The sequence below is a fragment of the Heliangelus exortis genome, chromosome 5 (genome assembly GCF_036169615.1).
Source record: "Heliangelus exortis chromosome 5, bHelExo1.hap1, whole genome shotgun sequence".
Lineage (NCBI taxonomy): Eukaryota > Metazoa > Chordata > Aves > Apodiformes > Trochilidae > Heliangelus > Heliangelus exortis.
Window position 1 is genome coordinate 26,402,213 of NC_092426.1, and position 22,458 is coordinate 26,424,670.

Here is a 22,458-nt window from a genome sequence, read left to right on the forward strand (position 1 = left end):
AATTAGCAAGTGGCCTTCTAGTAAATAAGGAGCAGAAATGTTTCTGGAGTTAATTTAAGGTGACATTTCGGGACAGGACAATCTGACATCCATATGACTGATGAAATGGAAAAACAGCAAAGTTTTAGAAGATATGAGGAGTATATATAAAAGGCTGCAAATAGATTACAATCAAAACAGCTGCACCGAAAGACCTTGCACTGGGCAGACTGTGTGGAGCATGAACACTGTTGGTTGGAAAAAGTGCTGAACAAGGCTACATTAACAAGGCATACACTAATAGACTGAGGGAAGAAACTTGGGTCTTATTCCTATTTTGGTTCATAGGATGAGACTCAGAGACAAGAAATCCAACAGTAGGTAAGGCAGAAAATATATCATTTAATATAAATACTGCTGATTGCCTATGAACTACACAGATGGTGCTCCTGAGAAGATAGGAGCTCCTGCTTCTCAGGAGCACCATTTATTTCAAGATTAGTACCAATTATATTGTCTGATTAAAAATAGTGCCCCTGAATTTACATGATTGGATGATACTATAGGCACATACTGAGTACAGATAATTTTATCAAAGTCTTACCCACCAGAAAGAAAGAGAATAAATGGAATAAACTGACCATTATGTTTATAAGCACCCTGAAAATTAACTCTGAGAGGAATATCAATCTATTATAACCATCTCAAGACTAGATTAAGTCAGGTATAATACTGGTTTTGCTACTAGTTATTAACTATGAATTTTATTTAGTTAGTTATTCTCACAGCGAGAATTCTGAGTTGGATAACAACCCAGTATACACACTCACACAGGCTCTCATTCTCACCATTTTATTTATGGCATTATTTCTGGTAATTATTAATCCATTCAGATAGCTAAAAGCAAGCTAAGCATAAAACTTTAAAGATCCTGGAATGACTCAGGAGACCAAATCCCCTTCTCCAAAGTGACACATGAAATTGGAATTCTAACCAAGACAGAAACAGGAGTCAGAGCAGTTGGTGTACAGCTGTGTTACGCAATGAAGTGCAACACTAATAACCCAGACCAAGCAGAGACTTACTTCCTAAAAAATTCATGGTAGCAGAGTCCTTTTGGCCCAACACTGAGCCAAGAAGCCATGGTCCAATAATCCACTCCTGGCTTCAAGCTGAACTGGCCTTTAGCAGGATGCTAGTCCTCTAGCGGGATGCGCCAGTGCGTACTGCAAGCATGACAGCACTCATTATGGCAAAGTCAGAAGACTTTGCTGTATTTAATATTATTTTTTATGTGTCTTTATGGGTCTTCAGGATGAGACAGAGGCTATTGCCAACCTTGTTCATGAAACCTATAGTATCTCAAAGTACTATAAGGAAGAAAACTGTTAGTCTGAGGATCTCACCGTAGGCTGTTTACCAAGACATTCAAGAAATGGGATAGGAAGGGGGGAATAACAGTAGGAGAAACTTGAGATGACAAGCCTCAACTCTGGGGCAAGCAATAAAGGTAGCTGCATCTTCTCTCCCTCAGCAGGTCACACCACAAGGGTTGTGTTCTTATGCCAAGCCATGGGACAGAGGTGGAGCAAGTAGTTCCCAGGCTCAGTTACTTGCTTTCTTCCAACTCGCAGTGGAGCATAAGAGCTGCCAGACTGACAGAGTAGTGGGAGATGTGAGCTGAGGGAGAGAGAAGCAGGAGTAAAGTCCTTCTAGTCCCTCCAATAAATCTCTGCCTGTTTTAGCAATGTGCTGTCCTTGAGAGACAAGGTGATATGGTAAGCAGAAAAAGATGAAGAAATGCTCTCTCTTGTATATGCATCGTGTATTTTATGAAGACAGACACGTATAACATCTGCCCAAAGTACACGATGCTGCATGCTTGCAAAAGGGTGCTCGGAAACATTACAGGCTTGCACCAGTACAAAAAAAGTGACTGCCAGACACGGAGTTTTGCCCTCACAAAAGGTGGCCTTTTTTATAATGTCTGCCACTTCATGCAGCTACTGAGAAACTCCAAAGCAGCAGCCTGGAGCTTCTCCCCTCGCTGTGCAGTGAGGTGGATTGCCAGCTCCAGCAGGCCCGGGTGTGGCACAGGGAACACCAGGAAACCAGTTTGTGGCCCTGGGAAAAAAACCCATGTAGATCCGGACTTCAACAAAACCAGGATGAGCCGGGTTGTGCGCAAGAACCGAGGTCAGGCCGGGAGCACCGGTGCCACCCGGCACGTCGGGATGCCGGCTGGGGACACGGTTCCCGAGGGGAGCTCTACAGCAGCGGGGGCAGAGGCCATGGCCAGCCCTGGCGGGTTGGCTTCTGCCCGGCAGCGCTGATCACACCAACCCTGCTACTCCGCAAACGATGGCAATAAAATTTTATTGGAACCATTCAAAGAAGCGCATCTGTAGAAACCGAAAATGCCGTGGGGAAAAAGGGAAGGCAAGGCAGGAAAAGACAAGAGAAGGCGAGGAAAACAGAGGGCAGTAAAGGGAAGGGAAAGGGAAAAGAGAACAGAAAAGGGAAAGGGAAGAGGAAAGGGAAGGGTCAGGCGGCAGGGCCGGGCAGCGCGGAGCCGCCGGCTGAGGGAGCGCTGCCCGCGCATTAGCGCGCGGTGCCTGAGCCCACAGCGCCACCTACCGGCGCTGCGCTGCGCCCAGCACTGCCCCGGCGGCGCATCCCCCCCCGCGCCATCCCGGTCCGGGCACTCGGTGCCTGCCAGGCCCCACCGGCCCGGTCCGGGCACACGGTGAGCGCCGGGACAGCGCCGGGAAAGGCGCACCGGGAGATCCCTGTGCGGGCTGGCATCGCTGCAGCGTTACATACAGAACGTGTGTTTTCAGCCGTGAGGAGTCACACAAGGTGGAAAACTATTTTCATCTCAATGGCCTGCAAGATTAAATTGTAACAATAGCGTTCCTGCCTCATTCCTCACGACTCAACAATAATAATAAAAAAAAATTTGCCCTTTTTTTTTTTTTTTTTTTTTTTTTTAATAGCAGGGCAGCAGCAGGCTGCCCGCTAACTCCAGCTGAGGGAGGGGCATCTGCAGGCTCACTGGTCCATGTAGCTCTGGTAGGAATATAAAACCCCATTCTTCATCCCCTCAAGTCACACAACAGAGGAAGTGTGAAACACAACTCACCTCCCACTGAAGGGCCCCCCCACAAACTGACCAACGCTCCCATTTTTCCATAGTCAAGATGGCCTGGTTAGTTGGAAGGGAATGCCACTCATGATGAACACGTAACCAGGGACACAAACAGCATTATGAGAGTTGCATTTCTCAGCATCTACAATATTTCCCAGAATATGCATTTTAAATGAAAGCTTCAGTCAAAAGTTCTAAAAAATAATTGTTCTTGCCACACAGGAAATGTATTGTCAAGCTCTGACTGAGCATGAAACTATGTTTTGGAAAAACAGATTACAAAATAAGTTATACAAAAACACAGGATGAGGCTTAATATGCAATCCTAAATCCAAATCTGGGAGTACTCAGTGAAATAAACTTACAGGATGAAAAGTTTTAACCAATACAGTGAACTTTCCAGGTGGTTTTTTTTTTCATTTTATGAAATACCCATGAAACCACTTTACACCCCTTCCTAGGTACCTCTTTGCCTTTCTGCTTTTTCTCTTTTCCTGTTTTCTTCTCAGAGAGAGGAGAGTGAAACAGAAAAAAAAAAAAAAAAAAAAGAAAAAAAGGAGCACTGGTATAATACAATCTCTGCCTTTTGACCAGCTAGTTCAGTTTTGCAAATGTAATAGTTTTGTATTGTGCTTGCAACCTACATGTTACTAAAAAACTTAAGCCCTTATATCATGCAGCATAAAGCTATTCTTATTCTATGTTGCTCAGCACAGAAATAAATGTTTCTGGATTATTACTGGATGATTTGTAGCAACTTCTATGGAAAAGTTTGCAAATAATAAAGTTCTTCCCATACCCCATACAGAAAATTCTTAAACATTCACCTATAAAAGCTTTAAAAGCTTTCTATTTCCTTTCATGACAGTTTTACAAATTTTCCTAGGGGGAGGAAGAAAATTCTAATCACTTAGCCCTGAAAAAAAGCAAGAGCAAAAAGGGCTTCATTGGAAATTTGGCATGTATAAAGCTATTTTTTTAAGGTCTAATTCTATTTGCTCTGGATGAATAAGAATGAAAAAAGACTGACAGTTTTATGTACTGGGGCAAAGAAAAAAAAGACTAACTCAGTCTGTCTGCTTTTGTGTCTTATAGAATGAAAATATACTTAATTCCATTGTTCTGTAGACTTAAAGAATTAATTAATTAACCAAAGAATTAAAAATAAATTTGATGGGATTTAACTAAATATCCTGAGACTTTCTCATTAATGACCAGAATACTCCACTCCAATCTTTTGAATCCTAAGACATGAGAATTCGCTTGCTGAGTCACTCAAAAAGGGCAGGGATGCATCATCCCAGAGGCCGAAGGCACGTGTGGATATTGGGCACCTGGAAGTGCGCCTCCCACCCTCCTTCTGTTGAATATAAAGGTGCACCAATGCACAGGGCTGCAGGGCTCCCTGCACTCACTACAACTGGCTGAAGGATCCTGGGTCAGGCAGCCTGGTTGTGCCTGGCATGTGGGATAACAGAGTGGGAGAGCAGCTGTGGTGGTGTGCTGCCAGGACAAGAAACCCTGGAGCACGGCAGCCAGGCCTATGGAGGTGGTCAGATGAGCAAGTCTCACATGCAATTCATTACACTTAATAGCCCTGTGTGTGCTCTACCCCACGTCTGTGTCAGAAAATGTAAATACTTAAAATTAACACAGAAATAGGCAGTCTTTGTCATTACAAGCTGGTAATGTTTGATTCCATTACTTTTTTTTCCTCCTGTTTTGCTGGATCCTGTTTGTATATTCCATCCTACTCATGACAACTGTTCAGCACACTTCACTGCTCACTCACTGCATCCCACTACTGCCTCTTGGCACAGCACAGAAGTTCCTTGCTTCCCATGTCTCTCCAGCTTCCACAATCCCCTCCTGTGCTTTCCCACTGAACTTCAGAAGCTCATTCCATTTCCAGCCAAAGACCAACCAGGAATACATATCCATTAACTTCACACTGCCTACTTTGTGTCAGCAGTCAAACAAGTTTTTGTACCCACTGACCAGAGAGCTAGTGGCACAGCCAATGCTTATGGTAAAAAAATGGACAACATAGAGACCATGACAAATGTTACGGGCTCTCAGCAATATAATAAGCAGTTGACCAGCTTAGAAACTTCTGAGAGCAATTACAAAACTAGAGATTACCAACGTAAGTGTTTATGACATTATAGAAAGGCTCCAGTCGCTGACAATATCCCTGCATCCTCTCTTAGCCTGTCAGGGGTGTTGCTCAGAGATACTCTCATTGGATGACAGTTTTCTGATCAGCATATAACTGAGACCTCCTAGAAAAGTTTTCCCTGTGTGACTGTCAAGTGAGTCACTTAAATGATGTACAAATGCCTCTCAACTAAGCTAACACCACCTCTTGCACTAGAACTTCGAAAGTTTTCTGACTTTTTCTGTGGTTTAACTTCACTTTTACATTACCAGCTCTCTCTCTCTTTTTTTTTTTTTTTTTTTTTTTTTTTTCTTTGTCACATAGAAAAGTAAATAGTTCTGGTGTTCAATAATTTTAGCACTTCAAATGATCTCATTTAGACTTTGAAGTTCAGCTTTCATTAATTGAATGGAATGGGAAAGGAGGAACTTTCCATCTCAGCTGTAGTTATCCCTTTTCAAATCCAGCTTTTATTAGACCACATCTGGAATGGAAACAGACTAAAGCCCAGTTCAGTCATTTTGAGCTTAGGTCTAAGGGATAGAATATTTATGGTTACCAAAAAAAAAGAACATGAAAACATTTTTTTTCTATATAAAAAAAGCAACTTCTTTTTTTTGTACACAAAAAGAAGTATCTTAAATGTTTCTAGTATATTTTGATGTGAGATTCCTTTAGATGGAGAACTTAGATATATACACTTAAGGAAGCTAGCGGTAACATTGCCAAAATTATGCCATAAAACACAGAGGATGCAATTGCATCCAGTTAACACTGTTATGAAAAGTCTTATGGCCCTCATTGTAGTCCAAATTTTACTTTTTATAGAAAAAAATTCCAGATTTACTGCGCCTAAATGGCGCAGGTAGCAAAATAATTTCAATACTTCTTGTAATTTTAACCTGTGCAGTGTTTACACTGCGCAGTTTAGTTTAACATTTTTATTTATCGTGTTATGCTGTCTTATACTTAGGGCACTTTTGGTCATTGTTTTTGTAAAATCCCTATAAAGACTTGAACTAAAATTAAAATCAGAATAAAAGACACGTGCCAAAATATTACATGCAAATATACTAAAATCACTTCCTATGGTAGTTGATGTTGGAAAGTATACTGTATTTCACAAACCTCAGTAAGGAAGCACCATACAGCAGTGCTTGTTAAATCACTACCCCAGACCTTTTTTTTTTATCTCCACCTTTCCTTTTATTACACAAAGAGAGTTCACTTCTTAAAAGAATTGGTTATGAGACTGTGTGCTTAAAAATGAATGTCCACTTTTGTTGCAAGAAGCCAGTATTGTAAAGTTTGTTCCCAGTTTACAAAAAGACTGAGCTCACAGAGAGGTCTGTGTACAAGGATGGGCTCTTCCATCACTGAATGCATTAAGAAAGCCCTTTGTCTAGCCACAAAAGGACTTGCATATTAGTCTCAGGAGGAACTCATTCCTACACATGAACTTTACTTTCAAAAGGATAAAAGTGCACTTTCTTCATAGGTAAGTCAAAGAAACCCAGGTACTCAAGAGGATGATGCTGCAACCGACTGCCGACAGTCAACCTATTTTGAGTTAGACCCAGAGACAACAACAGAACCATTAGCAGCACAGATGTCAAGGAGTCCCAAGGAACAAAGATGCCACAGCTGAAAATATTTATGTGATATTGTCACAATTCTGTGCCAGACAGTGACCTCACAGAAACATACAACTGACCAACACATCAGTAGGATGGCAATACTTCATATGCAGTTCAGGATACACTCATTCACAAACACTTCTGAAATAGAACTTAAGACCTTTCTGCTAAAGAAGAGCTGTATTTACTCAATGAGTCCAGGCTAGGAGAATGTGTGGCTTAAATATTCCCTCCAAACAGAGAAAAGATAAAAGTGAAATACTTTTTTTAGTGGACATTTGTGTAAAGACACATCATTGCCTTCTACTACATACTCTTAAGTATAACATTACTTAAACCTTTCCAAGATGCCATAAACTTTCTTTACCCTATGCCTTGTCTTACCTTTTAGTAGATGAAGTAGATGAAGATCTACTTTCTATTTAAAAGAACTATCAAAAAGCCTCCATTGCTATTTGAAACTTACAAGATCAAGAAGGGATATTAGTATCAGACTGGGGGGCAAAAATAAATACAGGAAAATAAGTCAAATGTTTCCTGATCCTGAGAGGTGTGTCCTTTGATACAAGACAGGCTTGCAACACCATTGGTAACATTTCCCTCAACCTTTTGAAGGATTAGTGAATATCTAGAACCACAAAAGCAAAATCTGTGGGCTGGAAGGACAGTGCTGGAGAGAGGAGAGCCATATAGCCCTTAGGCCAAGATAGCTATGCATATGAATGTCACAAAGCAGCTCAGGAAGGCCAGCTCATCGTGACTGGGCAAGTATTCAGGAATAGAAAGAACTGGTGGAAAGATGAAAGGGAAATGGAAGAAGGTCTGATTCATCCATCATCCATACAGAATCATCTCTATGAGTGTAACAGCAATATGGATTGGTTGTAAACCACCAGAGATGCCATCTGCTCTGATGGCAGCTATGGCAGGCATACAAAATGGCTGCTGATCCCTTCTCATACTGACGTGGCCTTGCTTTCTGCCTGAGATGTAACGTTGACAGGCACAAATCCAGATGAAGTTTTAGGCATCCTGCCTTCATTCAAGTAAGGACAGAGTTCATGCTGAGAAAATATGGGAGGCCAGTCCTGTATCTCAAAAGAGGTGTGAGATTCAAAGCACTCCCGGGAATTAAGTAAATTAGCATATCCTTCTTTGTATGGAAAAAAATTTACATATGACTTCACATTCTCGACGACAGAAAACAATTTTATCTGCCTTCTAGGTTATCACGCATACTAATTTGACTCAGTTATTTTTGAGGCAATATTTCAAATTGTTCAAGGTCTGTGTCAGGCTGCAGTGCTGGACGGCAGCGGCAAGGAGCACGCAGCAGCCTGGAGAGAAGGCGCTTGCTGGAGCGCAGCCTGAGCCACTCAGCCCTCTCGTGGAGACAGCTTATACCACCTGAAGAAAACCCCTGTTGTGCCAGCCAGCTAAAGCATGAAAGCAATATAAAGGATGAAAGTAATATTGACAAAAATCACACCACTTTTACATGAGTAAGTTCTGTCATCACAGGGATATGTAGACGTGGAAATATTGGTTAAAGCAGTAAATGTTTTCTACTGGTCTAATCAGTATTGGCTTTTGTCAGAACCTCTGCAATGTCAATCTGTATTCACATGTTCCTAGCTCAATTCCATGTGAAATTTTGATGTTGACTGGGAAAAGGTTCTCAAGGAAACAATACCAAATTTGTGGTTTGAGGAGTACGAGCAGCAGAAAGGAGAAACACAGGGGTTAAAGGACACCAAGAGCCCCCAAAATGAAGCAGAAACAGGGAGGAAGAGACAGTAAGGAAATGGGGTACAAGTAAAGAGGAAAATAAAGAGGAAGGAAATATAAGCGAAGGGCAATATATTTCTCTTAATTTAGTTTTTTTGTTTTGGTTTTTTTTTTTAACTATAATATTTGTTGGGTCATTTGGAATAAAACATGCAGACAAAAGGTCTTAAGAATAAAAAGCAGAACAATCATTAATCCTGATATTGTGAGTGGGCTGAGTAATGTACAAACTTCTGAATGATCATCCATACTATATTAGAACTGAACACACTGTTTCTGAAAATAATCACAAAGAGTGATGCCTGTTACTGGTCATGTCCCACAGAAACTGTTACCACTCTTAAAATAACTTTTTTCTGAGTCATTTCTACATAAAATGCAAGAGGCCTACACAGCATCTAGGGAATAATAAAGGTGCTCAAAACATGTCCTAATACAGGATGTTAAATTTCTCTTATGTATCCAAGTATCAAATACCCTAAACTGAGGCCTTTTTCAATTATACCCTCATGTGACCCTGTCTAAGTCAAAGACTTACCACACCTAGAGATCATCTGAGAGATCTGACTGTTTTTAGGTCACATACTCAGCTGGCAAACCAGGGAGCAAGTTATGAACATGCCTCCAGAAATTTGTAGCAAGCAATGCATCCAAGGTAAGAACAACAAATAAATCTGCTTGGGCCACAAAAGATGATGCTAGTAGTGCCCAGAAAGGGGGACTTCAACCCTGCAGCAGCAGTTGGAAAGAGTGTCTGGATTCTGCAAGGACCCTGAGCACAGCATAGGAGAGGGCCCTGTCTTTGGTAAAAATAGCAGGCACCAAAATTAGTTGTTATTCCCTCTTAAAAGGATAGCTGCAAAATGCTGAAGTATATTCAAATCTATTTAACAGTACCAAATGTCTTTTTTAGTGTCTCTTCTGAGCAACTCTAAACTAGGCTAGAAAATGTAAAAGTTAGTTCAGAATCTGTTGTTCATAAGTGCAAATTTATTATTTATTCTACAGATAAGCCAAAAAGCAAATCTCCTGACCAGAACTGTTCCCTTTCTTTCAGAATTAAAGGTTTTTTTATGCAGCATAGATCCAAACTCTGGAAGTCTATAATCAGTATTATTTTCAATGAAGCCAGTTGTCTGACGCACTTTTTTCTAAAAATGCTGCCAATGTAACTATCAATGTTGAAGCAACTCAGTGATGTAAGGGTACTTGGAAGTACTGTATTGCCTCTTCATATAATTACTTTAAATGTTGTGTTGGCAACATACCTTATTTTCAGTTGTTTTTACAGCTAATGCATGTATCAATTACAAGCTGCACCCAAAAGACAAATTAATTTTCATTTGCAATTTTTCCATAAAATGGTCCCTGTAATACATTGGTACACAGCTCTATCATGCTCTGGAAAACAGACAATTATGAATGACCACCGTTGGTTTGCATACCCGGAGTATTTGGGGTTCAGACAGTAACCTGGGGGTGGAACACCCCGGTGCAGCTGCTATTTCTGCCTGTTCTCAGCTGCTGCCTTGCACTCCAGCTGGGCAGCACCAGAGCCCCTCAGTAGGAGCCATGCTGGCACCTCCTCCAACTGGTCCCAACATTTTTTTACTCTTTGATCTCATAGTTGGTGTAGCTGGAGACTACACCAAATAAAAAAAATCGTAAGAAAGATTCTACATTATGATTTACTGACTAAATTTCTAACAAAGTTGTGAATTGCATTCGAGAGACGAAATTTCTTTAAAATTGGTGCAGTAACAAGTTTTGGCCTCAAGAGGGCGATACATCACCACGTCTAAAAGTTGTCTAAAATTAAGGAAAAAAACACTTTTTACTGAAATAGGACAGGTGCTATTTTCTTGTGGGTAACTGCTGAATATATTGACCTCTAATATATCATTGCCATGACTTAAGATATAATGGCCTCTCAAAATCAGAATTTTTAATTCAGTATTTCCTATTATTCAGCCAAATTAGTTAGAAGAGGCTGAGTCTGCCACCTCACAAGAGATACTACAATTCTTTGACCCATTACCTTGTTTTGCAATTGAGACACTGATTTAAAAGCAGGGGAATTTATGATTGCCACTATTTGCTAAATATGGCAGCAGTGATAAGAGATTAAGTTTCAACACCTCTTTTCTTTACTCCATTATTATTCCTCTGGTTTCCTAATTTAGCCTTCTGTTATGCACACATTTCTTGTTCACCTGCAGTCTCCAAAGAAATCCTGTCACTATTAGTTTCCCCATTAATTGCTTTTCTTTTGCCTCCTAGCTCTTCTACTTTCCCTTTTAGGTAGTTTCTTTTTTCAGTGTTCTCTAGTGGGCATTCCTTTACACAGTCTTTAGACCCTAATGCTGAGTACTTCTTTTATTTTCAAAATGTTGATATGTTTACAGAATAAAATCTGTTTGGTTTTCTTCTTTCTTTTGTCTTCTTTTTCACCTCAGAAGTTCTGTTTCTAACAGATTTACTATTTTTTCTGATTTTCTATACAGAGCTATAGGAAATTTGCACCGCAGTATATAGATGAGGCTGACCCTAGTTTGGACTTATCTGAGCCAATTTTATGCTCAGTTGCTGCTATTAGTGCAGCAATATTTAAATTTTAAATTATCTTGTGTGTCTTTAGTCTTGTACAGTGCAAGAAGGAAACAACCATGTAGTCAGATGCTGCCATAAGTCAGGAAAAACCAGTCAGTAATATTAAGTTACTGTGACTTGAATATCTTCACTGCCTGCTACCAAAAATCTGTTTGCTCCTTGGTTCTCCCTCTGTCAGCCTGGAGAGTTTCCAAATACTGTCTAAGGGAGACCAGAGGCAAATCTGGCCCTTGTTCTGGTCAACTACTTGACCCACATGAGAATCAAGTGTTCAAAATAAGTCTTTACTAACAGTAAAGGAATATTCAGCTAAGATTTCAGTTTGATTTGCTAAGGATAGGTCAGCTGTTTTTCTGAGGATTAGCATCTGTGCTCCAAAACCCAAAGTAAGGGAACAAAAGCCATTTTTTGCCTTTCTGATTGCCTTCATGATAGCTTTAAAATACCTGTGTAGGTATATAGGCAGTAGGAAACGATCTTCTGAGAGACAGTTTCCTGTCCATATTTACTACAAATTGTATTCACTTTGTTGCCTAATGATGACAACTATGATTAAAGAGTCAGCATGATTTTGTCTTTCATTCCTGATCATAAGATACTGGAAAGGATGAAGGAAAGAAAGCCAGTTGCTGTCAAAACATATGAAGACACACAAGAAGAAAGAGATATTAACATATTTTGAGGAGTTATGCAATAATCTTACATAATAGGACTTGGTCTTTCTTCTCAGGTTAATCCCCTCTAGACCCTTGAACATTTCTCTTGCTCTGACTCATCTCCAGCATGTACACATTTTAAGGCAGTGATGTGTTAACAGCAGTAGATAAGACTAGACTTTTATTTAGCTAGAAGTTATTAGCAATGTATTATTTAAATAATTAAATATTTACAACAGAGCATGGTAATTCTGGTGTACTGTATCTTTCTGGAATATCCTGTACTTCCTCACAGAAGATACATAAAACATAAGTACCAAAAGTCTAAGTATATTATGTAACAGAACTGCCAGACCCTAAGACATTGGGAAAGGCATATCACTATAAAAATAAAAAGCAAAGAGCATTCTGTCACTCCTCCATATTTACTGTATTTAAGGGAATACTGGAAAATGCAATTTTAAATTCAATAGTTTTCTGTTTAGTAACAGTAGCACTTCAGGAAGCCCCAAAATCACTACAGTAAATATTTAACAGGGTAATTCAGAAGTTACCTCAAACTCTTCACAACCAACCAACCCCCTCCCCAGTACCTGCCCTCTATAGGGAAGCAGTTCTAGAGGATTCAGTCCTGAACAACACAGGAAGATTCCTCTTAAACCATCATATGCACCTCAAAGTAAATTCTCTACAGCAGTTTGACTCTTTCAGTTTGTGTTTTAAAACCTAGTGCCATGACTGAAAGCTTCCAAAGCTATTTGATTGTTTCCCGTGTGTCTGTCTCTACCCCCACAAGAGAACTGAAAGCAATATGAGGCAATAAAGATTGTCTCTGCACTGACAGAAATATATCAAATCATAAGATCATCTTAAATTCCATATGATTAGTTCTTCAAGTAATTGCTGTGTCCCTCTTAAACCTAGGGTCTTTATTGGCTTTCCAGAGCACTCACTGCTCACCTTCAAGCCTGTCTTTTGCAACAGTGAGAGCAGGAAATCCACTCCTTGTAATCTTACTGTTTTTTCACTCTATCTTCAGTTCTGCTGCACCCTTTTTTCTATTAGCAGTGATCCAGAAGGTAAAAAATAATCCTTGATCAATTTCTAGAAGAAAGCTTCCAGTTCACAGATAAATAATGTGGATGCTTCTGGTGAAAGCTTGTGGTGAAATGTGATATGGATGTTAAAGACACAACTCTGGGTTATAAAGTAAATGGTCACTTAAAGGTGATCTGAATGACAGCACTAGAATGGAAGCAGAGCTCCTGCAGAGTGGTGTGTGCAGAAGCAGCTGTTCCTTGGCCTATCTAAGCTGTTAGGAGCAATCTCTGAGCTGAGATGTGGTAACCAACCATGTACACAAAAAGAGAGCACTGGGAAGCTTTTTGCAGCCAAAAGTCTCACACATCAGATGTGATCCAAGCACTAGATGTAGACATATCCCTTACAATCAATTCTAAACACAGCAAAGACATAACCTCAAATCCATGTGACTAAAATTATTTGTGAGCAGTCTTTTTTCTGGGTTCTTTTGGGTTGTTTTTTTTTGGGTTGTTTGTTTTTTTTTTTTTTTTTTTTTTTTTTTTTTTTGTTTTTTGTTTTTTGTTTTGTTTTGGTTTTTTTGGGGGGGTTTTTTTTTGGTGTTTTTTTTTTCCCCAGCTCATTTGGAAGGACTTGCCAAATACTGAATATAAAAAATCCCTGATCTAAAACTGCTCACTGCCAAACCATTCTGAGGTCTCTGCATTGCAGATTCAAACAGTTTTAAACAAGAGTATGCTTCACAACAGATTTGTTTCATTAAGGAAGCATAATTCCTGCAGTCAGTTTTAGATGTAAAGTAAAAAACTCAGAATTTGCACAGCTCACATAGAAGTTGCTGGTTTTGCAAATATTGCTGGTGACAAACTCGCTCATACTATTTGTGGTAAAGAAGATGCCCAAGAGAAGTTCATGTACTTGGAGGAGCCATTTAAAATTCAAGGAAACTGTTGGACACCAAGTGTTTTGGAGGAACAGAGGATTAACAGCATTTCTATATAATATTTAATAAAGAAGTATTAGCCTGAGTAAAAGTGAGCTCCATATGTACACAGCATTTCTGCTTAATAATAGTTTAACCAACTAAAAAAATGAGGAGTGGGCTTTTAGAGCAGAGGAATATCAATAGACTCAAAACAACAATGCACAAACTTGACTCTCAGTACAAAATGTAAAGTCACATTTTCAATTATGCTGCACAAAGCAGCCAGGCTGCTGAGAAAACTGCAGAGCTGCCAAGGAATTTTTGGATCCAATGCCTCTTTCATTTACTGTTTTTTTTTATGAACTGGTAATCAACCAAGAGCATTATTTCAATCTCAGTTGTATAAAGCAGTACAGGAAGTAAGATTCAGAGATGAACAAATTTTAGCAAGCTCTCTTATTTACTTGGTAAAATACACAAACCACTTCTTTTAAGAGGGTCAGTATTAGAAGCAGTGTTACTAAATTATTGAAAGCAAGAGGTCAGAGGGGAGCACTACAGTATTTTAAAAATTCTTTATCTCATTATCCAGAATAAAACATCCTGTTCCCTTTAGATTATCTATGCTTTTTCCACCTGTTCTGTCATTATTGTTTTCATTTCTATGTTTTTCTTTGTTACCAAGCCCCATCAGCATTATCAGTTCCTATTACTTTTTCACTATCTTAGCCTCACAGCCCAAACTTTGTCTACTGTGCATGCTTTTCCCTCTAATAATGAAAATTGGTTCCTAACACAAACTTTGCTTCCTCTAAAGCAATTCAGCTTCTGTGTTAACCCTATGGGTGTGCTTCCAGTCCATCCTCTGTCCAGAAGAAACTCTGTCTCTCTTCAATCTAAACCCCACAGATTTCTTCCCCTTTGGGTAAGTTCTGCAAATATTTTCTAACCAACTGGCTCTCCACTGCCCAGATGGACCTCCAGCCATATCTCCAGTACAAACTTGCTCTATCAAGTCCATTCACCATTTGCAGAAGCCTACTGTTTAGCCACCTTTTGGTGGCTAAATGCAAATCTAATGCAAATCTAAAAATGCAAATCAATCCCACCCAAACACATATGCTATTTGTCACACTAACATGTTTAGCTCTGATATTGCACTCTCCTTTGTCAGCTACACAGGTCCTCAGTTCCTCCTAGACAGGAAAATTATTCCCTTTACTCCAATTATTTGGAAAAGCAATCTTTAATCTCCACTCAAGCATCCTGTAGTTAAATAAGGTTGCATAAGGGTGAGAACATCCCTGATGGGGTCCTGGAAGGCTGCAAACCTTTTATCCGGCTCTTTGCTGTTGGATCCCTGTGGCATGCTCTAACCCACAGCAGAAAAATGTGCAGAGCAGCATTATTTTATTCCCTCAGCACATCAAGAAGATGGGTAACCAGTGCCAAGGCTGACTGGGCTCCCCAGACAAAATACAGAGCCAACTGAGTTGAGGGCAAATTCATGAAATGTGATGAGCTGAAAAGATAGGATCAATAGATACTAAATTGCTTCTTTCAGAGGCAATTCAGCATCTCAGGAAATTCGCTGTCTCCTACAGCAATGGAGCCTACACAAGTCTATATAAAAGGGAAAAACTGCCAATTTGCTCCATACAATTAACCCTGAGGCCTGAAAAGCACACACGTCTTCATTTAAATTGAATGTCTTGCGAATGGTAACACTTCTGCCCCTCTAATAGTTCCCTCAAAAATCAAGCAGACAGGATTATCAGTGACCACAGATTATAGCACACAGATCTAAGTATAGTCACTGTTGCATTGCTTTCTAGGGAAAGAGAGAAAACTACCCAAACAAGATTTTTTCTTGTTATTATTTTGTTCGTGTAAGATGATTAAAATGCATTTTCATTTGATCAGCCAAAGATGAGATTTTTTTTCCCCATTTTTTCAGTTTGCATGAAAAACTGTGGGGAAGAACTGGTTATTAATATGATCTTGAGGAAAGCCTAGTGTTCTTCCAGCAAGCAAACCCTAAAGCATTCTAGAACTGATAGTATGGAGTGTTACATATTTTGCTTAGCCAGTTGAATATGAGCCAGCAATGTGCCCAGGTGGCAAAGGTGGCCAACAGCATCCTGGCTTGTATCAGAAAGAGCATGGCCAGCAGGGAAGTCATCGTCCCCTGTACTCAGCACTGCTGAGGCTGCACCTTGAATCCTCATTTCAGTTTTGCAGATCTTGCTACAAGAAGGACATGAGGTGCTGGAGCAAGTTCAGAGAACAGCAGTACAGCTGGTGAAGGGTCTAAACCAAGCTTATGAGAAATGCCTGAGATAACTTGGACTGTTCAGTCCAAAGAGGAGGAAGGGAGACATTATCACCCTCTACAACTACCTGAAAGGAGGTTGTAGCAAGGGGGGCGGGGGGGGGGGAAGGATATTCTCACTAGTGCTAGGATGAGGGTAAAAGGCTTCAAGTTGCTCCATGGGAGGTTTTGGTTGGATGTTAGAAAAAACTTCTTTACAGAAAGGGTTATTAAGCAGTTATTAACAGTCTGCCCAGGGAAGTGGTTGAATCACCATCCCTGAATGTGTTTAAAAATCATACAGTTCTGGTGCTTAGGGACATGGTTTAGCAGTGACCTGTTAGAGCTAGATTAGTAGAGTTAGGTTAAAAATTGGACTGGATGATCTTACAGGTCTTTTCCAACCTCTGATTCAATTCTATGATTCTATTTGGGAAGTGGCAATCCACATTCTCCTTAAAGCACAGAACTCTATTGAATTTACTGTGAGAATAAAGTTTTTATATCCTTTTCCCCCCCAGTTAGTGTTACAGAAATACAGAGCTTAATCTGCATTAAAAAAAAATCTGCATAAAATCCATTTGGGGTAGGTACTAAAAGCTCAACTCTACTTGAACAAAAAGAGGAATATTGAGAACATGGTATCACATTTAACTCCAAAAAGGAATTTCTGAAACATACAAGGGACTGCCACAGAAGTTTGTATGTATTCCAGAATGGTACCCAGTACTAAAAGCACATACACTGGTATGTGCCAAAGAATGAGCTGCAGTGCGAGGCAAAATCTGGCATGATTATGCAATATTTGTAGCAAAATAGGAAAGTGTATGTAACAGCAAATGGACCAGGCAAGCAGAATTCTGTTTGTAGGTAGACAGAAAGATTAACAGCCTGATGATACTCATACCAGGACATCTGCATAATTTGCAAGTATGAAAAACTACATTTTATCAGTTTCTGCACATGACGATCCTCCATGTAACTGAGAAATGAATATGGCTTCCAATAAATGCTTTAGCATATGTTCAACAAATGGCTTACTATGAAGATATTACCAGACTTACACTAAATCAAAATTATTCCCATCATACTAAAATATTGTTACTTCCCTATTTGCTCGATTACCTAGCAAAAACATAGCTTTCAATGATTTTAAGGCTGCCAGTCTTTTCTAAGCTGTTGCTATCCCAAAATGAAGGGTTATTTTAGTTTTGTTTTACAATCTGAATAAATAAAATATATTGGACTAGACATTTGCAGCAATCTAACAGGATTACTAATGGGCATGAGTATGCTATTTCTGTCCTTAATTAAGTTCTTATCTGACTTCCTTAGCATAAAAATTCTGCTAACAAAAGTAGCATCAAATTATTGCTAAGGCATATAATCATACAATTAGAAAACTCCTCTTTGAGATGGAGACATCTTATTAAATAACAGATTTAATATACATGTCAGATGGTGATAATTTAAAAAGCAGTGGCATGGTTTTGATGCTCTGCTTAGGGCACTGTCAAACAGGAGATCCAGCATAAGAAAGGACTTGATTGTGACACGGGTGTGGTATTTTTACCAAGATTTTGTTTACAATACTTCAGAACATCACATAAGAGGAATTTTATATGTTTCTATTACTTGTGTCTGAAGTACCTCAGCAAGATATCTTAAAATTAGCGAGGCAGGGTTTACCTTGGTAAGAGCTCTTCTATTGAAAAATAGGTTCTTTTATAGCCTTACAAGCAGAAGACATAGTTGCTAGCAACAAGAGAAAAACTAAGGCAAATAAGCAGCTTGGGAAAACCTATTTCTTTAAAATATTATAATGGCTTTGCAAAACATTTCCAAACTTTCTCTCAAATATTTTTATTTACCATCTGGGGAGTACATTTTCAAGTCACTTAGCGCAGCCAGCATACATCTTTCTGCATGAAATAAATATGAAACTTTCTTGTGTGCTGCTTTTAAGAAGACTATTCTTTCATCAGAGTCCAGAAGATGAACCCCAGCCATCAGGATGGAGAGAGTAACTTGAACCATTAAGCACTGCCTGGTAGAGCTGACTGTTTCAAGTTTGGCAGATGCTGTTCCCCCTTTTGTTTCAGAAGAAATTTGTTTTTCTATCCTGATTTCTACTAAAACATCTCTAACTTGACCACTTTTCTGCTAGTCACAATACCTCCACTCTCTCCAAAAGTTACTGAAATAATGAATTGTAAGAGGTATTTACTGGTTATAAAACTAAATCCTCCTTTTTTTCTTAGCTCTGACAGAGCTTGATAACAAGATAATATAGATACTAGATTTAGCACTTAGATGCCAACATCACAATTAATGCGTATTTCATGACTTTTAAAAGATTTTGAAATCTAGAAGATACAGAACTTTTTTTTCTGACAGCCATTTTATTTGCTAAACTATATTGAGGATGGACATGAACTGTTCTGAGTAGGAGAGTTCTATACAATGGCCAGGAAGACAAACCATTCAGAAAATGTAATGAACAAATTTCCTATGATTGTACATTAATAATCATATTATTGAGATGATTAGGTCCTTATTTGATTTTTCATTCAAATTAACCTCCCTTTCCAATCTCTCATGGTGTTAACTACTGAAGAATTGATGCCAGAAGCCAAGAATGAAACCCTATTTCATCTGAAGTTTAAAAGGAATAGTATATTTCCATTATTATTCTAGCATGCTGGACCATTACATAGCAATTATTTAGGGAGGATTATTTAAGTTAAAAAAAATTTAAAAATTAAAACGTTATGTATAGTTCCACCAGCTCTGGAAGTAATAATGGAAAACACTTGGAAACGCTGGAAAATAATAAGTGCCAAGGAAGAGAGCTGATTTAAAAGATGGTTATTATACACGATATGACACGAATCAATAAATTATTCCTCTATTCTTAGACTAAAGTAATTTTTTTTTATGAAGAAAACAGGCAGATGATATTAAGCATAACTTCAAATAAAAAAAGATCTTCAATTTTCCAATGTTTATCTTTCACTTCATCAAAAAAATAATGTTGCATTGTACCTGATCTTGGCAAAGAGAAGTTCTATTGATAAATTATGCATTACCAACTTTGAAGGCATTGGTTCTAGTAAAATAATGTATGTCAATTCTGTAGAGTTAGTTGAAATTAAGTGCAGTCCATTATAATTACAGTGATCGCTGCTGTTCTCTGCTTCTAGCACTTACTAGGTGAGACTATTTTCATCATTAAAAGAAACCAAGAAAGCAAGTCCACCCCTGCCCACAGCCCCATCTACTTACAGGCCTATCAAGCACAAGGCAGAAGAACACAAGATTATTGCCTTACCTCAATTTTTTCCCATATGGTTTCATAATTCTCTTGATGTTGTATATCTTGCATCAGCTGCTGAATTAAAGCTGACTTATTTGAGGCACATTTCTCATTCTCAGTGGGCTGAGTGACAGCAGTCCTTTCTGACTTTTCTTCAATGTATTTTTTAATGCAAGACACAGGCATACAAAGATCTTCATCAGACAGAATATCACTAAGAGGTCCAGATTCAATACTGTCACCTAAGGAAGATACTATATCACTCGAAGAGCTTGGTGAAATTCTACCCACTTTTTTGTGCTTTTTTGTCTGGTACGTTGGATACATTTCTGAATCTGAGTTCATTTCTGACAGCTCCCAGTCATCAATGTTTTGAATGGTTTCTCTTCTGGGCTTTTGGGGCAGCAACTTTGTCAGTTTTTCTAGTTTTAAAGCTAATACTTCTGTCTGTTTGAGATGTGAAGGAAGTGCTAAATATTCATCAGATCCATACCAGACCTCACCATATTTACTGTTTTTTTGAGTATAGCTTGGTGTTGAGGAGCTTTTATTACTCTTTCTTCTTGGTAGAAGAGGTGATGAGTTGGTAAGCTCAGAACCAGCTGAGGAAGCACTCGTTTGGCTACGCGTTGGTGAACTAAATGGCTTTGTTTTACCTTGTGATAGCTCACTTGGGTCTCTCTGGTTACAAGAATCTGATGATGCATAAGAATCTGTTTCTGTCTCCTCCAGAGACTGAGAGTTATGAGAAATAATTCCATTTTGTAAAGAACATCCTCTTTTTTTAGCTTGTATTTGTGTTCTGCCAGCTTTCATTTTCTCTGAAGCATCACGAGACTTCTTGTGCTTTGATTTTTCCTTACAGGTGGAGAAAGCAGACTTCCCTAGACTTATGGGACTGTTCTTAAATTGATTATTTATTATGTAGTCAGGATTTCTATCACCTATTGTATTTAAGCAGTCGTATGACTGACTAACTGCTGATGGACTGTTAGTGTAGGATGACTGTAAAGCCAGGGAAAGCTTGGACCTGTCCGGTGGATCTAACAATGAGGGTGTACTTCTACTCATTTCATTTTTAACTATTTGAGAGATTTGCCTTTTTAAATCATTTGCTTCCATATAATCTTTAAACACATCATCTTTCAGAAATAGACCTCTTTTTGGCAACGTAGGCTGCGTAGGGGAGTCTTCATTATAGTTAAAGCAGTCCCTTATGGACCTCTTAGGAGTTGAGTTGTCACAGTTATTGTGTTTGATTTTCTCACTGGTGTGCTCTGGGAGATTGCATTCTGGTTTCTTCAATGTGGAAGCTGGCTTTCTATCCATAGGTAAAACACCCTCTTCAGAGCAAGGTCCTTTAGAAAGAGAGTCTGTAGAAGGTGATCGTGGTGAAACCTCATGTGGTACCTTCTTGTCTTTGCTTTCTTCTCCATGTTCTGCTGAAAGAGATATGTGGGTTTCTTTCTGATTTAATGCTTCATTACACTGGGAAGCAATGGAATCTGTTGCTACTGCAAGTAAACCCACACTTCTGATAAGTCCTGGAATGTCCTTATCCATCTCACTGTAGTTCCAGGATTCAAATGATTTTGGTTTTCCTTGGCTTGAGGTCATCTCATCTAGAGCACCAAGCAACTCCTCACTAGGACTGTAATCAGATAGTTCGAATGCAGTAATACCACAATCCAGTGAGAGGTAATTTTGAGAACATTTGATGGTTAACTGTCCAGAATCATCAACTTCAGTTAGAGAGTCAAGACGGTCCTGAAATAGAAAAAGACACAGGACTTTTTGAGAAGATTAATTCTAATGTGAGGCACACACAAAATAAAAAACTATCAGGCTCTACGTTTCACTGCCAAACATGTAAAAAGCATTAATTGCTGGCCTACCTGTTTTTGCAGTACTCTGGAGATAAGCAAACCATTCTAAAGTATATGGGAATTAAAACTGTGAGCTAAGTGAAAAATGCTTAGTTTCAGTCTGGTGCAGCAAGCTACCTAAAAGTAGCAACTCACTTTTGTCTTGGTAATCTTCTCCTTATTTCTGTTCGCAGTTCTACTTACTCTGTAGGGGGCACTTGGAAATTATATACAGCAGACTCCTAGTGTTTCCTGTGTTAACTACCTCAAACAGGATTGGAAGGGGTCTTGAGGACTGCTGAGTAGATCAACTGCTCTGTTAACTTGTGTCCCCAGAAATCCATGCTGCTCCACAATCTTTCAGCTGATTACCAGGATGTTATTTTGTAGTGCTTTTTTTTTTTTTTTTTTTTTTTTTTTTTTTATCAACTGAGGGTTTATCTGCTGGATATTTGTAGCACAAATAGAGAACAGCTCAAGGAAAAGAAACTGTAGTTGGGAATCTTAAACCTCTGGCCTGCCACATCCCCTTGGAAGAATCTTCTCAACAGAATTCTTTCCATCTCAGAAACATAGACGTATCCAGGGGAGACAATTTCAAGTGAAAAGTTACAATTTCAGATCAAAGTCCAATTAAAGTTTATAACCATTCTGGTGATTTATTTGAAGGACATACAAAAAACCTGACTGCATTAGGATCCAAAAGTAGGCTGATATATAACAATCACAGCAAAATTATGTTTAGCCAACAGTTCATAAGCATATTTTTAGTAGATGATTTAATGTTCTAACACATAGGCAGGCCTCAGATATTTCCAGATACCATAAAATAATTTGAAACCTGAACATAGGATCAAATAATTTTTAAACTATTTCTGTTCATATTTACACTGGTGTACATCTTAAGTAGCTTGAAGAAACTATCTAGAACCAGAGGAAACGGCAGAGCGTGTCAACTGGACAGAAAAGCAGAACCTGAAAAGAGCCAACATTAGCCCAAGTGGTTACAGAAACTACTTAACAA

The 22,458-nt window shown here is 39.0% G+C and overlaps 1 protein-coding gene across 3 annotated transcripts in view; it reads right to left on the bottom strand.

Moving 5' to 3' along the window:
- The window catches only part of AKAP6 (A-kinase anchoring protein 6), a 274,685-nt gene that overhangs the window by 157,946 nt on the left and 94,281 nt on the right, over positions 1-22,458 (bottom strand). For all 3 annotated transcript variants that reach the window (XM_071746158.1, XM_071746157.1, XM_071746156.1), the window contains exon 4: positions 19,585-21,336. In XM_071746158.1, the coding sequence (XP_071602259.1) occupies positions 19,585-21,336 (1,752 nt within the window). The remainder of the gene's footprint in view (positions 1-19,584; positions 21,337-22,458) is intronic.